Source organism: Microplitis mediator, chromosome 10 (genome assembly GCF_029852145.1).
Source record: "Microplitis mediator isolate UGA2020A chromosome 10, iyMicMedi2.1, whole genome shotgun sequence".
Classification (NCBI taxonomy): domain Eukaryota; kingdom Metazoa; phylum Arthropoda; class Insecta; order Hymenoptera; family Braconidae; genus Microplitis; species Microplitis mediator.
The window spans coordinates 6994654-7020866 of NC_079978.1; the positions used below are offsets into that span (position 1 = coordinate 6994654).

The window sequence follows — 26213 nt, forward strand, 5'->3', positions numbered from 1 at the left end:
AAAGAAAATGGCGGCTTCAAAAAAGGCGGCAAATTTAAAAATAAATCTGTGTGTGGGCAGAAAATCATTCAGGATTTTATGTTCAAGTCAATGAATAGAGAATTTAAAAACTATTTCAACAAAATTAATTATTAATTGACTTTCTCGTTAATGATGAATGTTATATTAATTTATGTAGACTTGTTGTCTAGGAAAAAAATTCGTAAAAAATTATTTAAAGTAAAAAATTGAAATCAAACTGACGATAATTATGAGTGTGAATGTAACAGACATCAGACAAATTTAAAATTATAAATAGATTTTAAATTTATAAAATAATATTTATAAAAAATACACTTATTAATTTTTAAATTTTTTAAAAATTTGCTTTTATTAATTATTTACTCTATTTATTAATAATTGTAAATTTGTATGCTGTCTGCTACATTCGCACTCATACGATAATTAATAAATTCTATAAATTATTTAAGTTAGAAAATTTTCACTTGTGGATTTTAAAAATTTTTTTTAATCATTGTAATATTTATTTTAAATTAATTTAAAAAATGTTTCTTTTATTATTCCAGCATACAAAATAATTTTTGAGTATCGAGGTCATCGTACAGCTAAGTCCTGATGAAAGAGAACGAGAGACTACAGATTTAACATCAATTATAGACAACGCAGTATTGATAAATTTTTTTCTATTTTATTTATTTTTTGCACACCTCAAGCGTGATCGCACTGTGTGTGTCCTACGATCAAAATTTTTTTTTTGTTTGTAAATTGAAGATTTAAATTTCTAAAACTTCAATAAAGTTTTCATCAACTTTTCCTTTGCTATCAATGTAAATGATAAATATTTTACTCCTGAATATTTTTAACACTTTTTATTAACGTTGAACTAGTTAATTAGTCTTATATTTATTATTTACATTTAATAAAACAAAAAAAATTATTTCATATTTTATTTTTTTCTCTATTAGTTAATTCCGTTGATTTAATTTGATTATTATAAATATCCTTGTGTGATTTATGAACTATCAATCTATCGGAGTTTCAATGATACATGAGTGTAATATTCGCCATAATTTAAAGTATTTTGTAGAGGTACAAATCATAAAATAAGTTCAACATCAAATATATTTAAGTCCTCAGTAGAAAACCCTGCTCTCGAATTTCAAAATTTAGCAAGACGAAGAATTTATTTTCAATCATTTTTTGTCAATGATCCTGAAGTTAGCAGACAATTAAAAATTTTCAGATTGTTTTTTCGGTAGCACGACTTGTAATCCGCGGATAAAATATCCGCGACAAAATATTCAAGAGACAAAAAATCCGTGACAAAATATCCTGTCGATTAATCTTATTCAGAAAAATGTATTTTAAGTGAAAAAATAATTAATGGTTTTCGATAAACGGGTACTGTACCATTCCAAGCATATGTGTTGACCTATTTCCAAAATAATACCCACCCAAAATCTGTGAACAAAGAGCACAGTACGATTTCAAACATATGTGTTGATCTATTTTTAATATCACACACTCAAATTTTATGTGCAAATATATTAAACATTTCTGATAAAAGGGTACCGTACTATTTATATTAAAAGTATTTATATTATAAGATATTTTGTCGAGGATATTTCATGTATTAAGTATTTAGTCCGGGGATATTTTTTCTCGGATATTTTGTCGCGGATATTTTGTCTTCGGATAATAAGTGACGGTACCGTTTTTTCAACAAATCAATTACAAAAAAATAAAAACTAAAAATATGCACAAGTAGAAAATTTAAAAAACTACAGGTGGAATTTTTTTTTGTTTTATAATTTACCGTCTAAAAGAAAATCCAAAAATTGTTAGACGTCGGCTAACTTCAGTATCATTTTTGTCAACGTTAAAACCAATGTCTAAAAATTTTTACATTTTTTTAAAAACAATAAATTAAAAAAAAAAAATATTTCAGAAAATTTCACCCACAATTTTTTTTATTTTCTTCATGTGCATATTTTTAGTTTTTTTTTAATTAAATTGATTCGTTAAAAAAAAATCCGGAAATTGTTAATTGTCTGCTAATTCAGGATCATTGAAATTTCCTTAAATAAATCTTAAAAAAAAAAAAAAAGGTTTCCAAAATTTTAGGAGTTAATTGGCGATTTTTGTACAGCTTCTATAACTTTATAATTTCAAATTTTATTACTCAGACAATATATATTACGTAGTTTCCTAACAGAAAATGTAAAAAATAAATTTCTCAAAAAATGTAATATCGAGAGAGTTTCGACCGAGGACATCAAAGTGTCAGTAATTTAATTTATCCAAGAATACTGTAATAATTTAGTGTTGAAAAATAACAAGCTCAGAGAGGATCTTAATGAATAATCACAGGGCACGGATGAGTAACTGCATGCCGAATTGGAGGATTTGTTCTCTGATGGAAAAGGGCAACCGTGACATATAAATTCCAATCTTAATTTTTTTTAATAGAGACATTCTCAACTTTATATTTTTTTTTTTTTTTTGTTAATATTTATAAATTTGTATGTAAAGCATTTGCATACGTAACATTCATGCGAATTTTTTTTTTATTTGTATAATCAATACTGATTTTTTTAACCAACATTGCTGCACATTCAATTAATACTAATATATATTTATATGTATAAGGTATATTCATTTAATTATCCATTCGAAATACTCGCGAGTTTTGTGATTCTCCTCTAAAGAAATAAAAAAAAATAAAATAAAGTAGACAAAAATTATGAATATATTTAATATAATAGCCGAGCGCGTGTCACAAAAATATTCGCGGTCTTTTATATTTTGTTCGAAACTTTTATATCTTAAATTCTCATTTACCTCATTATCAATTTTAAGATTTTTTTTTATACACACCTGTGTTCAGTTTTATTTCATCAACATTAAATATTTCTGATAATTAATAACTATTGTAATTTATTCATTAATTCATTAATTAATTAATTATAATACTAAGGTAATTACATAAAAATAATAAAATTAATAATTAATTCTCATTCATTATTGTATTGTTATTAATTTTTTTTCATATTAATTTTAATTTTTTTTTTATCGTTTGTAATTTTAGCTTTACAATAAGAGCTTTACTATATATATATATTTTTTTTTTTCAACAAGGTTTATAAACAGCCTGCCAGCAGCATAAAGACTTACAAGTTTTTGTTATTATTATTATTATTACGTTTTTTTTTATTTTTTTGTATTATTATTTTACTTTTGTTTTATTAAATATATAATTTTTAGCCACGACATAGCAAGACCAAAAAATTTCTAATGCCAAGTGATGATTTACTATGTCAATGTTATTTAAGCGAACGATTCTAAAGTTTTACAAACGCTGATTATTATTATTATCATTATTATTTTTATTTATTTAATATTTAAACTTGCTGGGTTTAGTTATGTATGACAGAAGGCATCTAGTGGAACATAATTCGGCCCGATGATACAAGGATTTTTACATACTTATCTTAAATATCTAATAAAATTAATAATTAATAATAATAAAAGTAATAATTGTAATAGTAACTACCATCCGAGTGGCCTTGGCACCTTGGTGAGTGCAAAGATAAGAGGCAGTCCATTTGATTCCCTAAAACCCGAGGAAATTTGGCGGTATTGCAAAAATTGGTTGAGGACAAAAAGGTTCCGTAAATTTAATTTTATTATTATTTCATCTTTTTTCTCTTATTATTATTATTATTATTATTATTATTATTATTATTATTAATTTTTTAGTTTGTGTTTGTTTATTTATAATATATAATATTAAACAATTTAAACTTCGTATCATGAATCTTTCAAGTCGACTCAATTTTTAAATTCACAGATAAAATTTAAAACTGAATAAACTGATTAAATTTAAATTATAAAACTTTTAAGTTTTAATATTTATGTTTTCGTATTTAATAATTAAGATGCTCACCATAAAGCGCAGTTAAGCATTATCTATCTCATCGTACAAAAAGTCTTGCGAGAAATAATTCTCTTCGTTTATTATTTTTTAGTTTTTTTTTTTTTTCTTTCTTTACATACAATAAATTGCACTCTACGGTTTATTAATAACCGCAGGTAAGCTGGATGATTATTTTATTTTTATATTTAATTACTAATCGTCGTTTATTATCCAAAAGATATTTATCATAAACTGTGATTATTCGGTCTGCAATTTATTTTTCTGTCATTAACTGAAAAATTGATTGTTAATTTTTAATCTTTTTGTTCTTTTGTTGTATTGTTAAGATGATAGATTAATTTAAAAAGAGACAAATTAAGATTTAATAACAGAATAAAAAGCAGATATCCGGCATCCGCAAGTTATTTTTGCAACGTTTAAAAATTTCACTCAGCCTCAGAGATATCAAACTCTTACTCTGGAATATCTGCAGCAGAAGAGAGGATACATCGCAAGGGAAATCGGCAGGGACTAGCAGTTGTTTGGATCTGGTGGTGTAACGAGGTATTCATCAGCACGTTTATGATCTGAGAGAGCTCGCATTGTATACGAGTCTTGTGGTAATTCACTTTTTCTTCGTAACAACGGCTTCGTTTTGTTGGTATTCGTCATCTTCTTTGCCTGTATAATTTTAATATTTTATTCATTCATTCATTCATTATCATTATTATTATTATTACTACGATGCGCGTGATATATGAATCATATTATTAGATACCGTTACTAATGTGCTGATTACTTAATATCCGTACCTCGTTAGCCTTAGCCTCGATTTTTTCTAATGTAAGTGGTGTCACATCATTATCAGCGTCCTCGTCCAACGGGGGACTGTCCAAATGCTGCGACAGATTGTGCGAATTGTTTAGGAGGCCTTTTGTAACCACCGTGTAATTCGGATGTCGCATTGCGAGTGATTCCACGCGGTTCCACGCTTCATCGCGATCTTTTAGCATTCGTTTTTCTTTCTGCCGATCCTTTTAACAGAAAAAAAAAATTTCATTATTAATAATAATAAAAAAAAAGTATATTATTACATAATTTGAAATTTGAAGTTACAAACTACGAGTTAATTTGAAGAACATTAAATATTAACATTTCAAGTAAAAATTCTTTTAAGTAGCTTATAGTTTATTAACTAATTAAAAATTCATTCACTTTAATTAATTAATCAATAAATAAGGATAGAAAACTTAAATTAAAAGTTGGAAAATCCTAAGGTGCATAGCTCACTTGCTCATTCAAAAAGTGATCAATAGTTAACGCTTCTTTATGCAAAAGAAATTTTAAAAAAATAATAAAATAAAATGACAGCTAAAGTTTCTTATGAATTGACAGTTTATAAGTTTTTATTAATTATAATTAAACTAAAAGGATTATGATCCTTAGCAGACAATTAACAATTTTCTGATTTTTTTTCAACAAATTAATTAAAAAAAAAAAAAAAAACGGATCTCAAAATATGCACATGTAAAAAAATTAAAAAATCTATGGGTGCAATTTTCTTAAATATTTTTTTTTATAATCTATCATTTTTAAAAAAATCTATAAATTATTAGACGTCGGCTAATTCCAGTATCATAAAGGATTTGAATAATTTTCAAAAGCGTTCTTCTATTTAAGAACTCAAGTGCAATAAAAAAAATTTGGAAAATCCAAAAGTGCACACCTCGAACGCTCATATTACAATAAAATAAATTATTAATTTTTTTTTTAATTACAAAATTTTTTAATAAGCATGTAGACATTCGTTGTTTTTTTTTTTTTTTTTTAATTTGGATAATTGGATGACAGTTGGCAAGTCGATTTGTCGCGATATAATATATCTTATAATGATATTTTAGTAATAAATCTTTATGCCTACTTATATTTGTGGGGGAAAAAATGGCGGATTAAGCACTAGTAAACAAAATCAGTTTTCAGTTTTTAATCGATAATAAATGAAGGAGAAGGACTACAGTAGTGATATTCAAAAGGCTTCTATTCTACTAAAATTTGAAGCTATTAAATAAGAAATTGGACTGATTAATTGAGTTTTTCGAGAGATGTCTTGCTCACACACGGACATCCCAATTGACGTCCAACTAGTCTCATTTCAAATCATTTTTTTCTGATTATAATGTAGCTAAATAAAATTTTTAATTAAATCCAAATTATTCTTTAGAATTTTCTTTAGACATTGGTGTACTTTTTTTCCATAGAGGTGATTTATAAAAATCAGTAGAAATGATTAAAGGTAGGAAAATCCGGTTTTCACGACGAGTCAATTATAGAGCACAACCTCTCCCGCTATCGCGTCCAAGGCGTGCAGTAAAATAGATTAATCGGTTGTGATCAATCAGTTTATTTAAAACAAAAATGACTTAATTTTATTCATTAATAAATTATCATTCAAATGGTACGAATTTTATTCTATTCGTGCGTATTTGAATAAATATATGATTTTTACGTGAGTAAATCAGCTGGGACCGAGTAAGCGTTAGCAGAACACATCTCATTGCTTCGCAATTGAGTAGTGCAATACTTAAAATAATTACCTGAAAATATTGCTGAGTACACTCATCAAACACCTTTTGATTCATTTCCATAAGACGTTTTAATGCATTATAAATCAATCCATGAATTGTTTTATTCCAATGATTACGAGAGTTTTTGTATAACGCCGGATACATTATTGGTAAAATAAACGAGTAATTGTCAGATATTAGAGACATTATGTACTCATTATTCCAGTAGTACAATGTTCTCTCCGCCACCTATAAATAAATATTCATTATTATCATCATTACTTGATTGATTTTTTATATTATTTATAACTGATTAAAAATAGTTACCTGAAAGTGTGGGGAAGAAACGCACTTAGCGAGCTGTCTAAACAGCGGATCCATTACTTTCTGAAACTCGGCTGGCTCAATAACATCTAAAATCTCCTCGAGTTCATTGAGGAACATGACCTCCTTGGGCGAGTGGGTTTTCGGCCAAAATTTAAGAAGATTTTTTATTACTGGCTCCGTTAAATTTGGATCCTTTTCAAGAAACTGCACGACACAGTATGCAAGCTGTGGATGATAAACAGACAACGACTTGGCTTTGTGAAGAGGTAAAAGAACTTTTAGCAAAAATATCTTGTGCTCCTCTTTGAGCGGTAAAGCGAAACCATTGATAATACTGTAACAATAATCAAAATTATTATTATTATTTTTACTATCCATTTATTATTAAATCTGATTAAGCCCTACTTAAAAATAAATCTGTTCAAGTCTCAGTATTAAATTTAGTAGTGAAAAAAAATTGCATCACCTTCCGAGAATCTCTAGCAACTCAGCAATTCCATTATGATGCTCAGTTTCATAAATAAATCGATAAAAAACATTATTTATCTGCTTTCTGATGTACGCGCGTAGACCCAAAAATTTTCCGTAAATTCTGTGAAGTGTCGTCTTCAAAAAATCACGTTCACGAGGATCCTCCGAGTCAAATAGCTCCAGCAGTTGTAACACAAACTTGTGATCTATATAACGTTTAGCAATTGTCGGCTGGAAATCCGGTGACTCGAGTAGTCGTAGGAAAAATTCATACACCAATTGCAAGTGCGGCCAGGCAGCCTCGAGGGTTGGCTCGTCCTCTTCCGGATCAAACTCGGCGCCATTCGGATTCGAGGACGGTGGGAGGGTCCGGAACAGATTCACAGCAAACTGTAGACATTTTTTTTTACATATTAAAAACAATCACGACTGATATTTGACGGTATGAAAACATCATCAGTTATGAAACCAAAACTAATTAACAGATAAAATAAATAAAATTAAAAAATTACAAACCATATTTACTGCCTCGGGATAAACAACTTCTGTAATTACGCCTTTGTTCTTGGTAACATACTCGACCATTTCGAGTAATGCACCTCGTTTTACTTCTTTCCATTTTAAATCAGACAGTGGATCAGATTCAAAATCAAATAACACACAGCACTGCCGTAACTTCTGAATAAAAAGTTCTTCTCTTTCATTTGGCGCCTGTGCTTCTGCAAAAAAAAAAAAATAAAATAAAAAATAATTAAATATATTTCCAATTACTCCAAACAATTGCTCATCATAAGATCGTAAAATTATTAATAAAATATAATAAATAAAATGGAATGTAAATAAAAATACCAATAAGCAATGGCTGAAGTGGCTGGTAGTGTAAAGCAGAGATAGTCTGATATTGTTTATTTGAATCATGAGGTTGTATTACAGCGGCAAATGCTAAACCTTGATGAAAACTCGGGCTTTTAGGTAAACCACTGCCCAACGAAGGGCTTATACCGCCAACGTGAACCATCGTGTTTGTATTTAGAGGTCAAATTCGGGCAATGATCCCAGCACCGGTTACTGGATCATTCAAGCTCACTCAGTACAAGCTGCGTACTACCGGTTCACTAGAGCAAACACCAGTCCGATAAATTTGCCCTAGTAATTTTAATCTTATTTATTTTATCACAAGTCCCTTATTTAAATAATAAATCAGTCGTAACCCTTTTGAGTTATAAAAATAATTTTAAATGGACGGAAGATATAAATTTATTGGTTTCGATGGATAATAAAAACCAACTGGAAGATTTTTTCGTATCAGTTCGCATTAAAGTCTCATTGCAATAACTTTATGTTTATAAAACAACAATTATAATAATAATAATAAATCCAAAGTCAAATGTCAAATGTCAGTTTGGCAGTAAATCGATATTTATTTCGTCGCACTGGTAAAAAATTAATTACGATATGTATTAATAAATAAGTTGGTAAAATTGATAGTATACGTTAGAGTTTTTGTGAATGTTGATGCTGTTGTTGTTGTTGTTGTTGCTGTTATGGTTGTTTTTGATGTTGTAGTAGTGTAGATCCGCGACATAATATAAAATAGAGAAGGTCTTTGACCAAACAGTGGATTGATATGACGACACAATTATTATGAAATAACTTTCTCGTGTGAGGGTTGTAGCACGCTTAGAGGGTGACTGTTTACTTGCATTTCATTCTGTAAAGGTTCGGGGCCAGGGACCAGTATACACTACGACCTCGCAGCGTCTGCGCGACCCCAAAGAACAATCGATATCCTCTGACGTAAGTAATTTATTCTTGCAATCGGAGATACAAAAACAACAAGACAGGGCTTATTCACTCGAGAGTGTAACCAGCAGCATTGAGAAAGGCCAGGGTGCATCGTTTTTTTTTTTTATTCCAGCCACTTACCACTTGGTCCTGCGTCATTTTTACTACATCGATATTTCTACCCCTCTATTTATAATCATCAGTCATTTAGTTCATTAAAATTGTAGTCAATTAACTTGTAACAAGATATCTTAAATATATCACCAAAGATTTATTTTTAAATTTTTAATTGATTTATTTTTTAAATTGTTAAATATTTTTTTTTTAATTTTTATAAAATATTTAAGCTGGAAATTTAAAAATAATATTGTCCTTTAATATTCAATAAAAATATTTACGTCAAAAAATATGTACCTGAAGATCCGAACGTTTTGCGTAACGAAAATGAAGAAATTCTTTTAATTTGACTGCTTAAAGGTGATTTAAGAGGTAATTGGGGTCGGCTGAAATTTTCGGCTGACATACTAGCACTTATGCGAAAGATTTCCGAAATCTAGATCTACTAGATTTTTCATTTTTCACTTTGTTTTTTTATTTTCATTCCACGAAAAACGTTCCAATTTTCAGGTGCATAAAAAAATAATACCCATAGAAATTTTAACATTTTATTGACACAAAATGTATGAGTGTAAATTTAGCAGACATACAATTTTTTAATTACATATAAAAAAATTAAAATAATACAATTTAAAAAAATGCACGTACTGATTTTAAAGTTTTCGGAACATGTATTTTTTTATTATTATTTTATAAACATTTTAATTTATTATTTCAAAGTTATAAAAATTTTCAGATGTCCGCTAACTTCACTATCATACAAAATGTTTATTAATTTGTTCCAATATATGAAATATTTACTGTATAAATAAATAATTAAAAAATCTTTTGAAAGTATCGCAAGCGTATTCAGAAAGGTTTAATAAAAGCTTAACTGACAAAGCTCATAAAAAAAATACAAAGTATACATTCAATAAATTATAAACTGTCCTAGTTTTTTTATGCTCGCCCAGTTTAAATATTCATCCGTCCAATCGTTTATACAAAAAAAATGTTTATAAATATCTCAAGTGTTTTTTAAAATACGTCTTTAGTGTCTTAAATTCGTAAAAGCGCGAAAAACAAAATAACTCACCAGCAATAAAGGGTAATTTTTGCAGTTCACGATTCTTAGATATATTGAACCTCGAGCTGTTTTGCCGCTTGTCCTTCTTGATAACCGGGCCACCCGGTTGGTATTTCATTTTGTTGATCAGCGTAGGCGGTGGTGGAGTGCTACCTCCAGGCGGTCCACCCGCCACTTTATTATTCTACAAAAATAAACACAACAAATGAAATAATAAAGCAATCACATCAATAAGATCAATCAGAAAAAAATTACATAAATAAATAAATAATAATAATAATAATATAAATCTATTAAGATTCGATCGTTAATAATAGATATTTCTAGAATTACATCTCAATATAAAACATGCGATTAACACACACAGACACGTGGACACATGGACACATAAATACACAGGAGAAAATAAAATGGCCTAGATAGATTTAAAAAGTCATCCGACTGATCTCGACCGAGATAAGTCTTAGTATTATCATCATCACAGTTGGACAATTACTCATTTGACCATTGGCTATCTTATCCACTCTTTATTATATATTTATTATCGAACTAAAACTACCGTAGATAAACATTCACACATAATTATTATGTGTGAATGTAGCAGACATCAGAAAAAATTAAAACTATAAATAAATAGATTTTTAATTTTAAAAATAATATTGATAAAAAAATGCACTTATTAATTTTTAAATTTTTTAAATGCGCGTTTTTTAAAAATATTATTTTATCAAGTATTTAGTCTACCCTGATTAAGAGAAATGATTCGAAAAAATTTGCAATGTTAAATATGAGTGTGAATTTAGTAGACGTCAGACGAATTAAAAATTGTTAATAAATAGAGTAAATAATTAATAAAATAAAATTTTTAAAAAATGCACATTTAAAAAATTTTAAAATCAATAAGTGCATTTTTTGTAAAAATTATTTCTTTATTTATTTACTCTATTTATTTATAATTTAAAATTTGTCTGATGTCTGCAACATTCACACTCATATGTTAAATACCCATAAGAAGGGCGATTCAAAAGTATTCAAAGTATTCAAACGCATTAAAAAGTATTTAAAAATTTTTTTTCAATCGTTTCTTTTAATAAGGGTATTTATTTAAAATTTTGAATTTGTCTGATGTCCGATACATTCACTCAAATTATTATTAACTAAAATAAAATAATAAAATAATAACATGCCTTACGCCTGAAGACATTTCCAAAAGCTAAATTACTGAAGGTTTGCATTTTGCTTTGCATTATTGTATCAAACAATCAATAAATAATAACACTCATTATTATACTACACAAATTCAAATAATTAAATCCACTGATTTTATATCTCGAGTACATTGTTGTAGATTTATAATTACTAATTAACAGTTTACCGCAAAATCTATTATTATTATTATCATTATTATTAGTAGTATCAAAAGTAGTATTAGTAATAATAAATATAATTATTATTAAGTATCATCATTTACTGGAGTGTAAATTATTGCGTTATAAATATCGATAAAAAACACATAACGAGATCATTAGCTTTCACTGTATCATAAACTGGTACAAGTAATAAATAAATAATAAATGTCGCTTAAAGATCATTGTCCCGCATTAATTATATTATAATCATTATAAAAAAAACTCCAATAAAATCTATAGTATCAAATTTAGTTTTCGTAAATTTAATTATTATTTCGGTAAATTTAATTGTTGTCTTCTTGGTCTTGGTCTTGTTCTTGGTCGTGTTATTGGTCTTGGTCTTGGTCTTGGTCTCGGTCGGAGTCGTCGTAATCTCACAATATTGACAAGGTCGCAGTATGCCACTGGCAATTATAAAAATGACTATCACGCTCGTGACCGAGAATCGAATTACTTGCGACACCACGTTTTGGCGAGCAATCGGCCAGTGGCACGCTGATGATGCGGTTGTCATTGTAACCGTAATTACAATTACACCCGCTCTTCATACATCACTATCTTTCTATTAAATATTTAACATTTTTTTACACAAAGCTTACACACATATACATATACACATACATATACATATATGTTATAATGACCCGTATTATTTTTGTTACAACAATTTTTAATGAACTCACAATTCTTCACTCGAAATACATTTCATTAATAAATAAATAAATATAAACATACACAGTCGATGTTGTCATACATATTATTAATTAAAATATATATTAATATATTAATAATATATGATCTTTAAATTGTTTTTATACTAAAGCTGAATAATATTAAATACGAACACGATTTTTACAGACATTAACTGATTCACACATATGGCGCCGTATTGATAAAGATAAATATATCGGTGTCGATAATTGTCGTCAATCTATCGATTATTATTATTATTATAATTATATGTTATTAATAACGCGGATGATAATAGTACATTATAGATAAATAAAACAATAAGATCGTAATGAATCGAATAACTGCGCGCAAGAGTTTATAATTTAATGCAATGCTGTAATGTATAGTTTTAAACTCACGTGAATATTTTTTTCCACAGACAACCCATCGTCCCTGAAAACTACGTACGGTATATTGCGTCGCACAGAGAAAGAGAAAATGGAGTTTTTAAGAAATTTAAAGAGAAAGAAAAAATACGGAAAAGAAGACAGAGAATTAGTTGCACACACGCGGATATAATATCAATATATGTGTGATCTTTCCTATTTAGACGTATTTTCACTTTTATTTGATCCATACACCCGTAATGTAAACATCTTTGATCACCTTGTTCCATATATTTCAGCACTGGGTTCAATATACTTGAGCACACACGCTGTCATCATAATTTATAATTTATCTTTCATTTTTTTATTTATTGTTTAGGTTTTTTAACAACAAATTCGGCTAAATTTGGCAGTTACGCTCGACTTAGGACACGGATAAAAAAAACTGGCTGTGTGGGATGCGAAGAATGCACGATCCTATTAATATTGTAGGGTGAATTTTATATACATTCGACTTTAAATAGATTCTCAATCGTTTTTTATTTTTTTATTTTAAAGAAAAAATTTTTAAGACACGAGTCCAAGTCTAGCTTGTAAGAATAAAAATCAATTTTTATCGTTTCCTGAAGGACAAACTGTGTAATTTTATTCAATAATTCATAGCTCAATGTTTGTTAATTTTTTTTTCTTTTAATGTCTTAAAATAAAAGTATTACTGAAGAAATTAATTGTATGTAAAAAAGACTTGTAATTATTTAAAAATAGATTCTGTAAGATATCGATAACGATCATCTGCGCAATATACTAATTTACCTTTAAAAAAAATTAATAATAATAATAATAATAGTACAAACTTATAAATAAAATTATTACGTAAAAAATTGTTCAACCATTATTAATTTTCATGACAATATTATTTTACAATAATTTAATAAAGATATATTTTGAGCCGTGCAAATGATATTGTTATTGATACGGCTATAAAATACAATAATAAGAAAAAGATGAAAAATATCTTTATTGTAAATAATAGAGTTAAAAAATATAAAAAACAATTTACGGAGCTAGTGATATCTTTTCTCAGGTCTGTGAAACATAAAGCTCGGAAGAGAGTAAAGCTCAGATGATAAAGTCACCGTGTACATTTATACTTATTAATATATATATTATAAATCTACAACACATATATTTATTTTCAGTACTTTATCAGTATTGTCCAGTTATCCTACATATTTATCTCATAGAACGCAGATCAACGAGCACACACATTACGTAATAAATTAATTACACTAGTACAGGTCACGAGAATTACGTCTCCTTACAGCAAAGTACTAATACACGAGTTATAAAATACTAAAAAATAATGAAATACTGGTGCTACTGCTGTATAATCCATGATAACATGATAAATTATTACGCGTCTAAGTAAAATTTATTTATTTTGTCGAGGTCTCCGACCGATACGTCGATATATCGCTTCTTAAAATATTTATTATTCAACAGTTGACTAAAATGAGACAATTAATCTAATAAAAATACAGTCGGACCTCGTTATAAGACTATTTCCTCTTTTTTATGAACCAGGTATCGCGGTAATTTGAGAGAGAAACTAATAGTCTTATAACGAGGTCCTACTGTATAACTGTAAGATCGTTTTTAAGTGTTTAGTTTGTTGATTAGACATTTCATTTAGTTTGTCTGTCAGTCTAACTGCCAGAAGTCATCAATGTAAGCAATTAACGTCACTCTCTTACATGTCAGGCCATTAAAACAAATTTGTTTACTGACAAATAGCCAATAAGTATTACAACCTGTTGGCAAATTGTCTTGTTTAAGATGATTTATTATTAAAGTATACTCAACATAATTAATTAATTAATTATTATTGTTATTATTAATTCCTGATTAAGAAAAATTATTTGAAATGATTCAAAACAATTTGAATTGGATAATATCTAGCATAGATTAAATTATTTTTCTTAATCAGAGATATTTAATTAATTAAATAAAAATATTTAAAAAAATAATTATCAATTTAAAGCAAATTAAATATATAAATATCTTTATCTATTGTAAATAAATTTTTTTTACGACTCTAATATCAAGATTATGATAATAAACAAATCTAATATCAAGTACTACCACTGTAAAATCATGTACATAGAGTTAAATTACGTGTGTACGTCAATTAGAGTTGTCATGACAAAAAAAAGTAGTATACACTTATTAATAATAATATTGATAATACATTTTTAATTCGCCGAGTTATAAACACAAACAGACAGAGTTACTTGACATTCGACCTCACCTCGTCACCGGGTTCTGGATCCTTGCCATTCTTGGTCTTGTCCTTGGGTTTTCCCGACTCCTGTAAAAAAAAATATTATCAGAGAATGAAAATCATAAAATTAGTAAATTAATTAATTGATACGTTGTCAAATATGTCTAGTGCAAATATGAATGAAAATATTAGTAATAAAATAAAAATAAAATGGACGTAATTGGGTGAATGATTAAATGCTAAGTGATTAAATAAAGAAAGAAAGAAAGAAAGAAAAAAGAAACAGTACCATTATTATTTTTGACGATAATGAACGCGTATTGTCGTAAGTAGGCGATTAATAAACGCGGTTATTAAATATTATATTATATTATTATATTTATTATTCTTCTTGTTGTTAAATGTATAGACTGTGTAGACCCTTTTGTTGTACGGCTGTTGTTGTTTATTTATTATTTAAATATAAATATAGAGCAAGGTGATGATTGCTGAATCAGGATACGTGTTACTAGACGATGATGATAGCTGGTGGTAGCCAAGATTGCCGGGTTGTTGTGTGTGTGTTCCCCCCTGCGTATATATATATATATATTTTATATATTTCTCTCAAAAAATAATAAGCTGGTTTTATTTATTTATTAATATTCTTTCTGGTTGATTATTTTCTGCGGCACCACGACGACAGTTACAAAGTCGAAGACCAGACGACGATGATGACGAAGAGAGTAGATAGAAAAACACGAATAAGAAAGAAAATTAGTTTAAATAAAATCACGGATTTAGTTTCACGGTTAAATTCCACCACTAAGTCGAATAATAACAAAAACAATTTTTATACTTGTAAAAACATGAGTTTTGAAATTTTATTATTTTTTACTTCAATAAACGCACCTTGTCTTTCTTTTGCTTGTTTGGCATAATTATTTAGTACGACTACTATTATTATTATTATTTTTTTTATTATTATATATATATTTATAATTATTTTAAATCACACTGTGATATTATTATTGTTGGTGGTTTTATAATTATTATTATTTATTTAATGTTAAATAAATAACGGACGGACACGCTTGTTTAGATTTTAGATTTATAAGTGTTATTTTTTAATCAAACTTATATAAAATAATCATCGAAATATAACGGCCAGGACAGCCGACATCACCAGCACACGGCGTTCGTTACGCGGCGGCCATTGCCCATCATTTTGGTCACCTTTTCATTCGCGTTTTTCGCTCGGCGACTAAAGATAAATTATTCAAATATCTAGCGGCGGCGCGAATTCTTACATTCAAATTATTTTTTGTTACAAATTATTTACCGCTATATTTTACTTATATTACGACTACTTATTGCATTTTTTTTTTAAAATAACATGTGTGAATTTTGTATGATACTGAAGTTAGTCGACGTCTACTAATTTTTGGAGTTTTTTTAGAAATGAGAAATTTTAAAAAAAGAAAATACTTTAAAAAATTGCACTTATAGTTTTCAAAATTTTCTACAAGTGGATATTTTCAGATTTTTTTTTTTTTTTGTAATTAATTTGCTAAAAAAAAAGTCTGAAAATTTTTAATTGTTTGCTAACTTCAGAATCATAAATTTGTGATACTGACGTTAGCCGACGTCTAATAATTTTTGAATTTTTTTAAAAACGATTTATTAAATAAAAAAAAATATTTAAAAGAATTGCATCTATGGCCTTTTTATTTTTCTACATGCGCGTATTTTTATTTTTTTTTTTATGAGTAATTTGTTAAAAAAAATTGAAAAATTTTTAATTGTCTGCCTACTTCAGGTTCAGGTAATATTTTTGAGTGTGAACGTAACTGTCAAGTGGGAATTTTTAAAATTTTTGAGTAAATAAATAAAATGTGAGTAGAATAAAAATTTTAAAATGCGTATCTAGATCAATGAAAATTTAGTACGCGCATTTTTTTAAATTTCATAATTTAAATTAAGTTATTTATTTATTCAAAATTTATAAAATGTCTGATGTTTGCTACATTCACACTCATAAATTTGTACTTTGTAAGTATTTTTAAATCTTCAAAGGTTTTAAATATTTAAACATACAAACGTTATACAAATTTTTTGCTTCATAGTCTCAAAAAAATTGAATATTTTTATTTTATCAACTAATTTTTATGCGTTTTTTTATTAAATTACGCAAATTTGAAAAATATAGCGATTTAGGGTGACGTCTTATGTCATCTACAAAACCAAACTAATTTAATTAATGGCGCGAAAATTCAAAATTAAATTATCCGCTCGTGAAGTTGATGGATTAAAATAAATTAGAGACGGCAGAAATTGTTTTAATATTCAAATATAAATAAAATGATTTTGTAATTAATATAAAAACTTTGTAATAATTTTGAAGGATACAGTATTAGATTTAAAAATTACAATTTTGAATAAACCAAAGTGTTTAGACATAATTAGTATATAGGTGCGATTTGAAATTTTTGTTTAGATGGTGTGAGAAGATTAGGCGGTAGTGTTCATGGAAACTATATCAAAACATAAGATGCAATAGTTTGATAACAAATGAATGTTAAATCATTAATATGTACATAATTTCAGCAATTAGAAATTTATTGATTAATTTGTTTTAGTAAAGTGGATAAAATAAATGGTAATTTACTGCTTTAATTGTAAGACAAAATAAAATGATTTATTTTAAAATTATATTCAGGCGAAATCAACTTGCAAAGAAGCTATCGAGAGGTGGGAAAGTGCGACCGGAAAATCGGCGAGTGCTGAAAAAGAAATAATTCTATCGTTTCAGTGGCCTCCGATTGACAAAATGGATAATAGTTTGTCCCTGTTAAAAAATGTCGAGTTAGTTAACTAATACATTTTTTTCCCACTGATCTTAAAATTAAAAATTAATTAGTAAATAAACAAAATGTTTTTTTTAGAATGCTGTCTCTAGCAACAAATATGATTGAGAAAATATCAAACCTCGATTCGTTGAAGAATTTAAAAATTTTGTCGTTAAGTCGTAATAATATCAAGACATTATCTGGATTAGAATTAATCGGCGATCATTTGGAAGAGTTATGGATCTCTTATAATTTTATTGAAAAACTAAAAGGCGTCAATGTATTGAAGGCATTAAAAGTTTTGTATATAGGTAACAATTTGGTAAAAGATTGGACGGAATTTAATCGTCTTCAAGATCTACCAAATCTCGAAGAATTAGTATTTGCAAATAATCCATTGAATGAACATCTGGAGGTTGAATATTGGAGATCACAAGTGATGCGAAAGCTTCCTCATTTAAAAAAACTTGACGCCATTCCAATCATGTAATAAATATAAATTAGTATAATTATTATTAATTTAATTAATTATTAAATTTTCATCTTCATTTTATTTATTTTCTTACAGACACGAAGATCTCAACTGACTCATCATATTGTAAAGTACATGCGTGATGTTAAAAATTAATTACCCAAATAAAATAGTCATTAAGTTTTATAAAAGTGTCAATAATTCTCAACTTTCATGTCACTCAATCCAAGCTCGTCATTTTGCTCTTCATTCCTGATATATTTTTCAACCTTCAGTCCCTCGTCACAACCAACATCAGCAAGACTCTGAACGTAACTATTACCCGCAGGGTCATCAAAAATAATAGTGACCTTGCGCTCACCATTCAACACCTTATCTAACTCAGCAATAAAATCATTCATTCGTTTAATAGCCTCCTCATCTTTACTGTCTCCAAATGCCGAGCCAGATGTCAATTGTTCTTTAGTAGCAGTTAAAACTCCCTCGACCGTAGTAAAACGTCCTCCCAGCGCAGCTGGACCAACTTCTAGCTCAAGTTCCGGAATCTCCATCGAACAGGTATCTGATTTCAATACATCGCGACTAAAATCGTCTTTACCTCTAACTAGGACTTCTATTTTCACGCCTTCGGGTTCAATTCCACTCCCACTTTTAACTTCATTAGTCCTGTGGCCACATGATTCGCAATTCGTCGCCATTATCACGACTTCCTTGAAGTGCGGAATTTCTAAACTAGGTTAAGGAATTAAATAGATTGAAGTAAACGTAAAATAAAATATAAAAATAATTCATGTAAAAGGATACTAGTTAATTTCATGTTTGTACTGCAGGGACAGTTACAGTCAGGACAATTAGTAGGAAACTGCAAAACTTCACTCTGCATATCTTCATAAGTAAATTCATCTTTACCAGCAGGTTTCAGTAGCTCGCTATTGTACTCAGCATAAATTCCTAATAATTTATCTTGCGTTTCTGATCGAACAAAATGAGAAATTTTACAATTTTTATCAGGATGTGGGGCGTTCGGGTTTTCTACGTAAGTCTCTCCTGAGATGTCTTCAAAGATTATTTCAAATGGCTCGTCGAGGAACTTGAGTCCACGTAATTTGGCAATAAATAGATCAATATCGATGGCTGTTTGAGGATCTTCTTCACGTCTCTTTGGCTGATCCTGCTCCAAACCCTCTATACTCCTATCAATTATTCCTTCTATTGTTGTTATCTCTGTAAATGACAATTGCACATAAAAATATACTTGATACATGTCATACTACTAATTATAAATACAAATATAAAGTACTCACCGCCTTTTTGAGATTGAGATGGAATTTCAAAATCCAGTTTAGGAATTTTAATACTCGTGTAATCCGACTTAACAACTTGCCGGTTTAAATCTTTATCTGTTGATACTGTCAGTTTTATTTTAATCCCTTTGTCATTTATTTTTCCTGGATTTTGTATTTCATTGTTCTCAAAACCACAATGATCGCAGCTGAATGACATCAAAACAATTTCTTTGTAATGAGGAATTTTAGTCAACAGTAGTCGAGTTTCGCCCTGTAATAAAAAAAAAGTCATCAATAATAAATTAATTTAAACAGAAAATATATATATATATATATATATCTGTATACATATACTATACATACATTTTTACCACAATTAACACACAAGCTTTCAATTGTTGTTGTTTCTGGATTATCAGCACTTAGACTTTGAAAAATTGGTCCATTTTTTAATTCTTCAGTCTCTTTCTCAACTTCCGTCATTATTAAATTTTTTTAATAAAATTTAAACAGTTAAAAAAATAAAAAAACACTATAACCAGTCAAAAATAAAAATATGTCAAAAAAGTAATTGTTTGTCACACAAATTATTATTTAACTCCAATTCAAAAAATTATAAAAATCTGTTAAATTTTTACACGTTTCGTCACAAGTTAAGGTTAGAATATTCTAGACGTTTAAAGCTGCTGCGCAAGTTGCTCTCCCGGTAACTAAAAAGCGCGGGAAAATTCAAAAACCGGTAATCTCAAGAGATAACCGAAAAGTGCGCAGTAAAAGTTGCGCAGAGACGCCGCTGGCGCGCTCGGAACCTGATTCGGCTCCGGCTCAGCACTTCCAGTCGCTCGAGAGCGGCCGGTGGTCTCTTTCTCTCTCTATTTACATTCTATCGTGCTCAGTAGACAACACGGCTCACGATACCGCGTATCGAACCTCGCAACTTAGTCAACAAATAGTATAGATAGAGAATAGTTATTTTTTAAGTTAAAACTTAACTGACAGGTGTTTTATTGTGTGTTTTAATCGTGTTTACGTTAAAAAATGGCTGCCACCAGTGTAACGTGTCGCGCCTTGGTTTTACTCCGGCTGGAGATTACCCGTGGTTTGAGTGTCGCGTCCTTGGCTACTCCCCGAAGATACCATAATGTGAGTTTAATTAAACCAGCTTAAATAAACTATCAATCATAATTATCTTTTATTATCCTTCGCTTACTTTTTGCTGATTTTTTTTTATTTTTTTTGCAACTACTTATCATAAATCCACCGGTTGATCACCGATCATCACACATAATAACCGAGCCTGCATGATAAAACTGTCTGGTAATTTTTGATTGGCTCATTCATACCCGCCGTTTGTACTTCATAGACAATACCGGCCTATCACATACTACAAATTTTTTTTAAAAATAAAACACGAACCATTATTCATTGACTACTTCGCTAAACCTTGTGTTGTGACTCATTCATCATCGTCACATACTGAAACATCATCAATTAAAATTTTCTCAGAAGTTTTACCTGATATTTATATAATCTGGAAAGTAGTAGATAATCAACAGTTTTCGGATTTTTTTTTTCAACAAATCAATTTAAAAAAAAAAAAAATGCAGATGTAGAAAATTTAAAAAACTATAGGTGCAATTTTTAAAATATTTTTTTTTTATAATTTATAGCTTTGAAAAAATTATTAGACGTCGGCTAACTTCAATATTATATTTATTTATACAATTTAATGGTTGGTAGTATCGTACAATCAAAAAGACCATTAGATTATTGTATATATAGGTCTTCCTATCTATAAAATATAATTACTGGACTATTCAGTCTGAAACCCACAGGGAATAATAACCACCCTCACAAATAGATTAACTACTCATCAAAATTTATTGTACATTTGCTATCGTACTTCAAGACATTATTATTTTAATCTCAAGTGAATTTACCTCATTACAGAACTGTTTGCAAGGTCAATTATATTTATACCCTTGTAAATAAATTTGTACCTGAAGATCGGAGCGTTTTTCGCGCAGTAAAAAAAAATTGGAAAGTAAAACATCTACTGGTTGACTAGATTTCCGAAATGTTTCGCATATAGATGCTGGTAAGTCAGCCGAAAATCTTAGGCCACCTTGAACTTCCGGAACTACCCCTTAAGGGGTAACGGTAATCGATTTTCAATTCAATTTGATTAACAGACAAACACTAGAAACCTATAATAGAGAGTCTTTAGCGTTCTTTGAATCGTTATTAGAGGGCTAGAAATTTCGTATTTTCAAAAATTATAATTCGTCTCCGAGAATTGTTTTAAAATCCGCTTTACTCTACGAGTGCAACAAAGATAGTCCCATTTATTTTTCTGAGTGTAAGAAAGCATTCCGGTAGCGTATCCCCTTTAGTAGTAAAATTACATAAATATTTTTCATTTTTGCTGCGCGAAAAAACGTTCTGAGCTTCAAGTATATGAAAATTTCCACAAGAAGTATGTACTTAAAAATACTAAATTTTCATATAAACGCGCAAACTTTAATGTCAATTTTAATTTCAAAAGTTTTTTCATCAGACTATTGAGCAAAAAATTTCCTACAAAACTCTTCAGCATTATTTTTTTAAGTTTACTGGACTTTAATGGTATGCTTTCTCATTATCTTGAAAATATTCTAGTTTATCGATTTAGCCTGCAGCAACGAAAAATTACCTTTACTTATTTTATTTTTTTCTATAGTTCACAGAGTTTTACAATACAATTGTATTATGTACACTGTATATATTATAACATTGTACGTACAAAGAGCCCTAAAGCCCGCGGCTTACACCTATAAAATTGTGTTAATTTAAATAATACATATATATCAATATAATACACACATACATACATATCTATATATATAAATAAATATATTACAAGCCAGTGAATTCATAATGAGCACAATTATTATTAAATCAATAATTTTACTGGCGTGTTTTACTCATCAGTGATTTTAATATCACAGACAAATATTCCTGAATTAATTAGCCAGATTACTCTATATTTTATATACACATATGTATAATATATATATGTACTTATCACTATACAGTTGAGTAAAAGCGATAATACTCAAATATAAGATGGTACTAATCGCTACGGGTCGTAGATTCGCGGCGATTTCTACTTGGGTTTAAACTGTTCCCAGAATAAAAGTCAAAAAGAAAAAACAATATATATATATATATATATATGTTTTAAATAAAATAAGAGTGAGAGTAATACTTTTATTACCACTCGTGTCACATACGCGAGGTTGTCAACCTCTACGCAATTATTTTTCACGAACGTGCATGTGATGTAATGATATATATATAATATTATTAGTATAACTATATGTAAACCCGAACAAAACTGATGTATATCATCTTTCATATACTAATGAAAATAATTAATATGATGATAGTTATTTGTCAGCAACATTAATTATATATTAATTTAAACAGAATTTTTTTCATATATTTATAAATAGATTTAGATATTTTGGACCCGTAGGTGTGACATTTGACTTAAAAGTTATTGGATATTTCGGAGTAACCTTTCAAAAATAATTTATCGTGCTCTATATATATATATATATATATATATATATATATATATATATATATATATATATAAATGGGCTTGTACGGCATAAATTATAAAAAAAACTTTTAAATATTAAAATTTAGAGGAGATCAGAACAATAAATTTTACAGGAAGTTATTATATACAATAAATATTATTGTCGTATTATTAAAATATGAGGATTTAAAGTACTTATTCTTAGTTCCTTATTCTCAATTAACAATTGATAACAAGTACGTCGATTAATTATTATGAAATGTTCAACTGTGTAACTATGAATACGTTATTACAGATAATTTAATCGGCATATCGGATAAGAGAGCTATTTTGTGTGTCGATTAATTTTTGACGGTTTAATTTTTTCTACAATTAATTTATTTCACTCAACTTGCAACTGTCGTTTTATTTATATCGGGTATTGACACATTTGATTGATCAAAGAGTAATTGCTTGATTTGAATAAAATAAATTTAAAAGTTTATTAAACGGAGGCAATTTAATTTTTTTCTTTTTTTTCGCTTTTGATAACCAGTTTGACTGGTGTCGTTATGCAAACACGTGTTAAAACTGCGGTTATACTTGACTCATATAAATGAATCCCTTTTTGCCAGATCGTAATGACCTCAATTCAATCTAATTAAAAAACATATTTACAAGATTTAATATTTATAATAAGAAATGAAGTTTTCTTAATAAATAAAAATGTTTTTGATGAAAATATTTTCAGCATTTATCCAAGCGTTTAATTTTATGCAAAGTCGAGTGTGTGTAGTCTGGTAAATTATTTTAAGAGCAGTTTGTCATTTTTATTATGTTATTTTAAAATGCTTTGCAAGCTGTCTTCTGATGAGGACAAACAAGTAATACCACCAGCGACATACACAAAGACATATATTACACAAGTTTGAGGGATGTTTTAGATGTGTATATTTATATATTATAGTCTTTACAGAAATAAAGTAAAGTACAAAGTAATAGTATCGACGGGGAATATGCGGTGAGAGAAAATGTCGTTTCCGCGTGTAGTGACAAGCTAGAAATTCGTTTACTCGGACAGTAGAGTACTCACACACATTTTGCAATTGTCTAGATTCTATCTGTAGTATATATGTAGTATAAAGTAGCTGCGGTGTACTAAAATAAAAGTAAAAGCAGGCGACCTATTTCTTTGTTATCTATTCCTCCATCTTCACCGTTTTTTTTCTCTAAATCCGGAAGCCGACGTCTTCATGCGATAGCGACAGATTTTTTTCTGTACAATCAAAACTAAATTGCATATCTCTTGACTCAGTGCTGCACTTTTTTACATCCAGAGTATAAATGTCAAAGAAAATATATTAAAGAAAAAATGTAAATAGAAATTTAAATCTCAACTCACTATAAGTATGCGGAATAATCTCTTATCGCATTTACATGACAATATGTATCTGAAATAAGTTTTGTAAATGTATAGTTACAGATGCAAAGTAATCGGAGAGAGGGAAAATAATATTTATTAATTTTTTATATTATTTATTCATATAATAATAATATTTTGCATTGCACATGGTCATAATGTTTATAGTTTTGACGCAGGTGACCTCTTGTTCATTAAATTTTGGTGTCTTATTTTTGTTATATTAGATGTACCTGAAGATCGGAACGTTTTTTGCGCAACAAAAAAACAATTGGAAAGTAAAAAATTTACTGGATGACTAGATTTCTGAAATGTTTCTCATATAGATGTTGGTATGTCAGTCAAAAATCTTAAGCTACCCCCAACCACCAGAACTACCCCTTAAGCAGTCAAATTATATAAATTTCTTTCATTTTCGTTTCACTAAAAATGTTCCGATCTTCAGGTACATTATATTAGAAAATCATCCAGGACCTTCACGCATGCAGTATATATATATACAGAAATTCCATACTCTAATAAGTAATTTATACAAAACGGTCCCAGAAATAGAAGTTTTAAATTAATTAAGAGGGGTTTGCTCTTCTCTCTCCATTACACTCAAGTTCTCAAACAGTACTATCTTTGTTGAACTTGTGCAGTAAATGGCAACTTTGGCCGAGTTTTTCTCTTAAACAAACGAATATTATAAAACAATTAAAGCGCATTTCGCTAGATTAGACGGTAGTGCAGCAATGTGCGCTCTATATTTTTTATTTAGAGATTTTGTTTCCGAAAAAAACTCAGCCGAAAATATCTACACTGAGAAAAAAAAATGCTATTTTCCAAACAAGAATTTCTTGGTTCAAGAAATCCGTTCAAAATATTTATTTTATTATTATTAATTATCAATTTCTTGAGAAAAGAGCATCAAATTTATTTTTGTTATTATATGAATTTGATATTATATTATGAGTAAACAAAAGAATAGCTTTAGTTGAAGTAAATAAAAATTATTTCTTTCAATTCTACGAATTCTTGAGACAAAATTATATATTCTTGAAAATTATCAAGAATATATGTTTTTGTCTCAAGTAAATGTTCTTGATAAAAGTATTTTTTTTCTCAGAGTAACAACCCCTGTTAACGGCTACTTAAAATCGGTAAATTTTTTTTGTGGGTCTCTAAATGCATTCAAGAAGTCAATTCGAGTAGAAATCGAAAATAGAGTGAAAATTGAGTCCAATAATTGAGCAGTATGACTGTTAATGTTTACTTCTTTTTAGTTTTTTTTTGTTATTCTTTTGTTATTCGCACTGTGATAACACGAATGTGCATAGTCAAATTTTGTAAATTGCGGAAAGCATTAAAATAATAATAATAATAACAATAGCAATAACAATAATGATAATAATAATAATAATAAATTCTATATGCTCATAATCGTTTACAAGCATTTGCGCTGTTGTAATTTTATTACATGAATGTGGAGGATATGGAGTAGAACACAAGGTTATCTAGGGGATCGTCGAGACTGCGGAGGTTTTGCGACGGGCGCCACGTGAATCGATTTGCTTGTCTTTTCCCCTCTATTGCTTTTCGTTCTAATAACTAAATCTTTCAACGGTTCTTTGATGAGTAAATATCGAAATTTTTCACTGCTTACTTA

General features: G+C 28.4%; 4 protein-coding genes across 10 annotated transcripts in view; 2 read left to right on the forward strand and 2 right to left on the reverse strand.

Annotated features, from left to right (window-relative positions):
- Positions 1–3763: 3763 nt before the first annotated feature.
- Positions 3764–16200, reverse strand: LOC130676461 (serine/threonine-protein phosphatase 2A 56 kDa regulatory subunit gamma isoform-like). 6 transcript variants are annotated; one of them, XM_057482682.1, is made up of 9 exons: positions 15886–16200; positions 15022–15081; positions 10256–10430; positions 7795–7997; positions 7274–7668; positions 6808–7141; positions 6511–6729; positions 4729–4950; positions 3764–4597 (listed from the first exon to the last, which is right to left on the reverse strand). In XM_057482682.1, exons 1-9 carry the CDS (start codon positions 15910–15912, stop codon positions 4448–4450), a joined length of 1785 nt encoding a protein of 594 aa, XP_057338665.1. In that variant the 5' UTR covers positions 15913–16200; the 3' UTR covers positions 3764–4447. The 6 variants fall into 6 exon arrangements, with proteins under 6 accessions (XP_057338665.1, XP_057338666.1, XP_057338670.1 ...); XM_057482683.1 differs by having other exon boundaries at positions 15284–16198; XM_057482687.1 differs by lacking the exons at positions 15022–15081; positions 15886–16200 and adding an exon at positions 12747–12880.
- A 1230-nt stretch (positions 16201–17430) lies between these two features.
- Positions 17431–18524, forward strand: LOC130676518 (dynein axonemal light chain 1-like). The gene is made up of 4 exons (XM_057482800.1): positions 17431–17632; positions 17693–17838; positions 17919–18308; positions 18391–18524. The coding sequence occupies exons 1-4, from the start codon at positions 17630–17632 to the stop codon at positions 18407–18409; spliced, it is 558 nt and encodes a 185-aa protein (XP_057338783.1). The 5' UTR covers positions 17431–17629; the 3' UTR covers positions 18410–18524.
- Positions 18302–20252, reverse strand: LOC130676516 (zinc finger protein ZPR1). Its single transcript, XM_057482797.1, has 4 exons — positions 19944–20252; positions 19599–19851; positions 19099–19518; positions 18302–19021 (listed from the first exon to the last, which is right to left on the reverse strand). The coding sequence occupies exons 1-4, from the start codon at positions 20061–20063 to the stop codon at positions 18489–18491; spliced, it is 1326 nt and encodes a 441-aa protein (XP_057338780.1). The 5' UTR covers positions 20064–20252; the 3' UTR covers positions 18302–18488.
- Positions 20253–20403: 151 nt separating this feature from the next.
- Positions 20404–26213, forward strand: part of LOC130676517 (calcium uniporter protein, mitochondrial) — a 37906-nt gene continuing 32096 nt past the window's right edge. The window contains exon 1 of one of the 2 annotated variants that reach the window (XM_057482798.1): positions 20404–20723. In XM_057482798.1, coding sequence (XP_057338781.1) covers positions 20619–20723 — 105 coding nt within the window. In that variant the 5' untranslated portion in view covers positions 20404–20618. The remainder of the gene's footprint in view (positions 20724–26213) is intronic. The other variant, XM_057482799.1, reaches the window with a different exon arrangement.

Excerpts from the sequence above, each read along its gene's own strand:
- LOC130676516 (XM_057482797.1), bottom strand. The coding sequence starts at position 20,063 with ATGACGGAAGTTGAGAAAGAGACTGAAGAATTAAAAAATGGACCAATT. Across the intron at positions 19,852-19,943 it reads GTGTTAATTGTGGTAAAAAT|GGCGAAACTCGACTACTGTT; the intron begins GTATGTATAGTA and ends TTTTTATTACAG. Across the intron at positions 19,022-19,098 it reads TACAAACATGAAATTAACTA|AAATTCCGCACTTCAAGGAA; the intron begins GTATCCTTTTAC and ends AACCTAGTTTAG.
- LOC130676518 (XM_057482800.1), top strand. Across the intron at positions 17,839-17,918 it reads TCCCTGTTAAAAAATGTCGA|AATGCTGTCTCTAGCAACAA; the intron begins GTTAGTTAACTA and ends TGTTTTTTTTAG.
- LOC130676461 (XM_057482682.1), bottom strand. The coding sequence starts at position 15,912 with ATGCCAAACAAGCAAAAGAAAGACAAG. Across the intron at positions 15,082-15,885 it reads ACAAGCAAAAGAAAGACAAG|GAGTCGGGAAAACCCAAGGA; the intron begins GTGCGTTTATTG and ends TTTTTTTTACAG. Across the intron at positions 7,142-7,273 it reads TTGCTAGAGATTCTCGGAAG|TATTATCAATGGTTTCGCTT; the intron begins GTGATGCAATTT and ends TTATTGTTACAG.